The 5,620-nt window shown below is 48.3% G+C and overlaps 1 protein-coding gene across 1 annotated transcript in view; it reads right to left on the reverse strand.

Annotated features, from left to right (window-relative positions):
- Positions 1-5,620, reverse strand: part of TNFSF10 (TNF superfamily member 10) — a 23,298-nt gene that overhangs the window by 7,358 nt on the left and 10,320 nt on the right. Inside the window, exons 2-3 of the mRNA XM_045297552.1 lie at positions 5,460-5,597; positions 1,029-1,071 (exon numbers count right to left, since the gene is read on the reverse strand). Coding sequence (XP_045153487.1) covers positions 1,029-1,071; positions 5,460-5,597 — 181 coding nt within the window. The remainder of the gene's footprint in view (positions 1-1,028; positions 1,072-5,459; positions 5,598-5,620) is intronic.

A 5,620-nucleotide genomic window follows, 5' to 3' on the forward strand; every position in this document is an offset into this window, starting at 1 on the left:
CATCTAACAGCATTCCCTGTGCCATCTGTGCACCCCAAACCATACCCCTGGAAGCAGATGTGAATCTTGTCTTCATGGGTCTATAATCTAATAGGGGAGCAACCAGCATGCAGATTACAGAAAGAACGAAAGAATCACACAAAGAAATGGAAGGAAATTGTGATTGAAATAATGGAGGGTGAAACCTTTCTTAGAAAGGTGACCAGGGACGCCTCTGGGAAGAGATGTTGAGGTGATGCATGCACGACGAGGCGGAGCCGGTCCTGTGCAAAGGCAGAAGGGAAGGAGCCCGATGGAGCGTCTGGGTGACACCACTGAAGGAAGGAGTGGCTTAAGAGAAGACAGGAGGATGCCATGCGTGGGAAGCCCAGGATGAGGACTGGGAGTAGGCTGGAAAATGGGAGAGGCATGATGGAGCTGGGAGCTTATGCAAAAAGAAAGGTGTACCATCTCATAGTGGTCAGAAGCAGAGAAGATGGTAACTAGGGTGACCTTATTTTGTTTTCTGCCGCATTCCTGAAATGATTTAAGGTGACTTACCTATTTCATATTAAACCAAACCACCACCACCACCTCCCCCCCCAAAAAAACCCCAAACCCCAAATAAACAAACAGCAGTCAAGTCAATTCCATCTCATCAGACTTTCATGGGGACAATCTTTGCAGAGGCAGAGGGCTGGGGATTTGAACAGTCAATCGTTAGGCCAGTAGTTAAGTACAAATGGTTTGTCGGCCAGAGACGTGACAACTTTTAGGATGAAAGGATTAAGTAAGTGGATCGACTGAGATAAAAGGAAAATCCAGACTGGCAGAAAAAGGTTAAACTGAAATAAAGTTCTGGTCATTAGTAAGCTACAGATGGGCTTCTGAACTTTCCAGCTGCCAGTGTACAAGGATATAGACTCATCCAGGGACTTGAGACAGTCTGAGATCGGGGGATTGACTGGAACAGAGAGAAGGAGGAGGCAGAACTGTTTCCTCTACCATGAAATAGATGATTGAAGATGAAAGTAACAATAAAAAAATACCTGGGTCTGGAGGAGTGGTTTCCTCATACGCTCTCAAAAACATCTGCAAACAGTATTGAATAAAGCTTGTTAATTTCCCCCAAATGTAAACTGGCCATAGACAGTCTCTGACTCTTCTTGTTGACCTCTAAGGGGAAATTTCTATGTTCAGTCTCGATGGGGGCAGCTTTAAGTTGTTCAACACTAGGGGGTGTGTGGGGTGGAGTGGGTGGCTTGGTGCATGTTGACACAGCTGTTTTACATGTGACGGCAGGAGGTCCTCTGTCTGTTTCACGATGAAGTGTGTGGAAGGCTGCACCAAGGAGCAAGCAAGGTAGGAGCCAGGTGTCACCTGCCAAGTCATCGTCCTGATGTTCCTGAGGAGGCCTCCATGTGGCTGCTGGGCATGGCAAAAACCTCACCTCACTTTCTTTGTTGTTAGGGATATGTGGGGGCGGGGGTCTGCACGTGAGCTCCTTTGCATGCTACATGTATATGTATATTTCATGTAGTGTGTAACAGGGCCCACTAACCTTAATTTACTGGACAGCTCCCCAATCCAGCCTCGAGTCACTCCCCCCCACTGCCACCCCAGCTCACGATGCCTACGCGGAATTTGCAGCCCATACAATTAAGCGTGGACCAGGACACACTGTGCCATTCTCTCATTTCTGAGAGATTCATAGGCGTTCTCCATAGAAACCTATTTTGCCAAGTTCTTACGTCTGGACTAAGTCCTAGGAAGACCTCCTCTTGGTACTAACCAATATCACAAACCAGCGAGAAACAGTGGACACGGAGCCTCTCTATCGCAGGCAGACCTGGACTTGGCTCGTCCTTGGCTTCTGACTGCCCTTCGGGTCAGCTCTGCCACACCGAGTGCTTTGCTGTCCCTTTCCCTCACTTTGGCTTATTTTGCAACCTCGAGAACCCCCCTGCCTGGGAACTGCCGCCTCACATTGGAAGTGTTTGGCTTCTCGCTCTGATTCTAGATAAGGAGGAAACGGGCTTGCAAAGGGCAGTGGTGTGCTGGCAGGGAAAGCCAGAAGGGGAACTCTCTCTCCCTCTCTCTTTCGCTCTGTGACGGAAAAGGAAGGAAGGAGAGGGTGACCCTCCCGGTGTGGGAGGCAGCGTGAGAGTGATGAGAACCATGGTAACACCATCTGACTCCTGATCTGTCCCTGATGACCTTGTGAAACCTGTTTACTCGACTGGTCTGCTTCGTCTGTTTCCCCCCCTCAAATCAGAGATAATAAACATCCTTTTTCCCAGAGCCCTGGCAAGGATTAAATAGGATGATGTTTGCAACGGATGTGGAATGTTGACTAGAAAAAGCTTTTTCAATGAATGGTGCCTGAAAAAAAAAACCATGAGAAATTCTTTCCCTCTCATACTCTCTCTTGTCCACCTCCTTTGTGTCTTCTAGCTTGTACTCTAGTTGGTGGAAAGATGTGTGATTGCGAAGGAAAGGAGGAACAGCAGGAAGAGAAATGTAAAACCCACTCGGACTATTTCTCTAATTCCCTGATCACCAACCCCCAGCGCCCAGCAAACTGGTTTGCGCCCAGCAATCTCCTGATGGCTACCCTAGTTCTGAGTTTCTCTCATGGCCACCTGCTCTGTCTCCAGAAGCCCATTGTTTGAGACATAGAGTCCTATCCTGCAGGTCCTTCAGCGCCCTTCCCTAGTCCTGAACTCTTCTTAGTCCTTGCCCACTGCTCTTGTCCTTTAGGATCACAGCTGCTCTGGAACTGCTTGTAGGAAGTGAGTGGCCCAGCCCAGCCCACGCGTCCCGAAGCAGATGTACTTCTCTTACTACCAGGTGGAGTTATGATTTCATTTTTCGTGGAAAGGAAACAGATGCCTGAGTTCTACTGTGAGTATTGTTCAGGGCTATAAATTACAAACCTAACCACCCTCACAACATCGTTAATATGGCCAAGCGAATCCCGAGTGCCAAACACGGGCTTAAAGACATGTCTTTGACATGGCCCTGGCACGTACCCTGGGAATTTCCCAACATATTGAACACAATGATGGCAAGGAGGATGCTTCACAGTTTAGGGAGGACTTTTTACAACTGCGTTCCAAGGCAAATATTATTAAATATCATCTTACCAAAGAGGAATGCTTAGTGAAACAAACTGTTAGCCAGCACATTTCTATCACAGATTCTGTTGAGGCAGCATCTATACACAGATATCTGTACACAGATATTTCCATCACTGTCTGTACCCTGATGGAACTGCCCCATAGATGTTGGACTGATAACTTCAAGAGTGGAGTTACAGCCCACCAACTGCTCAGAGAGAGAAAGATAATGCTCTCATATTTACAGTCTCAGAGACGTCTGAGGGTCGGGATGAGTGAAAATCAACTCAGTTTTCAGTGGGTTTGGCTTTTTACCACAAATAATGATTTTCTTGTGTTGTTTATCATTGACTGAGTTTAAGTTAGGATGTCACCATCTTCAATTTCTTAAAGTTTCTCTCACTCTTTCCTCTTCTTTTTCTTTTTTTTTTCTGAGTATAGTGTACTTTATTGATGGTACATGACAAGGTTGTGTTCTCTAAGCCCCTCCCCTTCCTTCAGGGGGTCTGGATGGAATATTCTCAGTGTGTTGGGGGATTGAATTAGGGGCAAAGATTCCCCAGCAGCTGAGGGCCTCTCTTCCTCTAGTGCTGTTGCTGGGGCTGGTGGTCCAGAGGAGCTCTTACTCCTTGGAGGCCATGTGGACCATGAGGTCCACCACTCTGTTGCTGTAGCCTAATTCATGGTCATACCAGGAAATGAGCTTGACAAAGTGGTCGTTGAGGGCAGTGCCAGCCCCAGCATCAAAGGTGGAAGAGTGGGGGTCACTGTTGAAGTCACAGGAGACAACCTGGTCATCAGTGTAGCCCAGGATGCCCTTGAGGGGACCATCAACCAGCTGCTTCACCACCTTCTTGATGTCATTGTACTTGGCAGCTTTCTCCAGATGGCAGGTGAGATCCACAACAGACACATTGGGGGTGGGGACACGGAAGGCCATGCCAGTCAGTTTCCCATTCAGCTCTGGGATAACCTTGCCCACAGCCTTGGCAGTGCCAGTAGATGCGGGGATGATGTTCTGAGCAGCCCCCCGCCATCACACCAGAGTTTCCCAGAGGGGCCATCCACAGTCTTCTGGGTGGCAGTGATGGCATGGACTGTGGTCATGAGTCCTTCCACGATGGCAAAGTTGTCATGGATGACCTTGGCCAGGGGGGCTAAGCAGTTGGTGGTGCAGGAGGCATTGCTGACAATCTTGAGGGAGTTGTCATACTTCTCGTGGTTCACGCCCATCACAAACATGGGGGCATCGGCAGAAGGGGCAGAGATGATCACCCTTTGGGCACCGCCCTTCAAGTGAGCCCCAGCCTTCTCTACAGTGGTGGAGACACCAGTGGACTCTATGACATACTCAGCACCGGCCTCACCCCACTTGATGTTGGCGCGATCTTGCTCCTGGAAGATGGAGATGGCCTTCCTGTTGACATTAAGCTTCCCATTCTCAGCCTTGACAGTGCCATTGAACTTGCCGTGGGTGGAATCATACTGGAACATGTAGACCATGTAGTTCAGATCAATGAAGGGGTCATTGATGGCAACAATTTCCACTTTGCCAGAATTGAAAGCAGCCCTGGTGACCAGGCGCCCAATGCGGCCAAATCCATGCACTCCGACCTTCACCATCATGTCTCTGGGATGCAGCTGGGATGGCACAGGAATGGGAGAGGTGCCTGTCTGTGGCACGAGGAAGAGCAGAGAGCCTCCTCTTCTTTTTCTTAATCTCTCTATTGCTCATTACTGTCAAGTCAATTTGGACACATTGGAATCTTGCACGACAGACGAGGCTGCCCATAGAGTTTCCAAGGCTGGAAATAATTTTGGAATCGGACTCACACATCTTCTGCCTGGAGAGTGGCTAGTGGGTTGGGACTCCTGACCTTTGGGTTAGTGGCCAAGCAGTATGTTAGCTGCTGCTCCACCGTGGCTTCTCTCATTTCTACATGCATGCAAAAATTAATATATGTTTAACTCCAGAGATTGACTATTTGAAAATAATATAAAGCACTATGATTTGACTTTGTATGTCTTCTGAATCAACACACAAACGAGCACACACCATCCTTTATTCTTATGTGACTTTGTCTTATCTGTAGCTCAGTTTCTACATGGTAAGATAAAGAGGCCAGACTAGGTGAGGAGGATAAAAGAATGCATGCTAGTCGAGAGGCTAGCTCAGACTCCATATTTAGTGTTGTTCCACCCTTTCTTAGTTCTATCAATGTGGGAGAAAATTGCTTATAAGCTCTGGGACTCAGTTTCTTCATTGCAAACTAAGGGATCTATCCTTGGTGATCTTCCTTGCCACCCTGGCCCCCTACGCCTGCAGGCAAGACTGCCTGGGTTACCTGGCAGTGCACCTACCTTCCTTACGAGCTGTTGCAGATTCCATTTGATTTGCCAACACGGGTTGTTCAGACTGTCTTTCTCACTGAGGTCCCAAGAGCTGTCATCGTCCTCTAGGAAACAGGCCATGCCACTTCTGGAGTACTTCTCCTGCATCTGGGTTAGGATGGAACATGACA

This window comes from Echinops telfairi, unplaced genomic scaffold, assembly GCF_000313985.2.
Source record: "Echinops telfairi isolate 266 unplaced genomic scaffold, ASM31398v2 ScPeMD7_7420;HRSCAF=8458, whole genome shotgun sequence".
Lineage (NCBI taxonomy): Eukaryota > Metazoa > Chordata > Mammalia > Afrosoricida > Tenrecidae > Echinops > Echinops telfairi.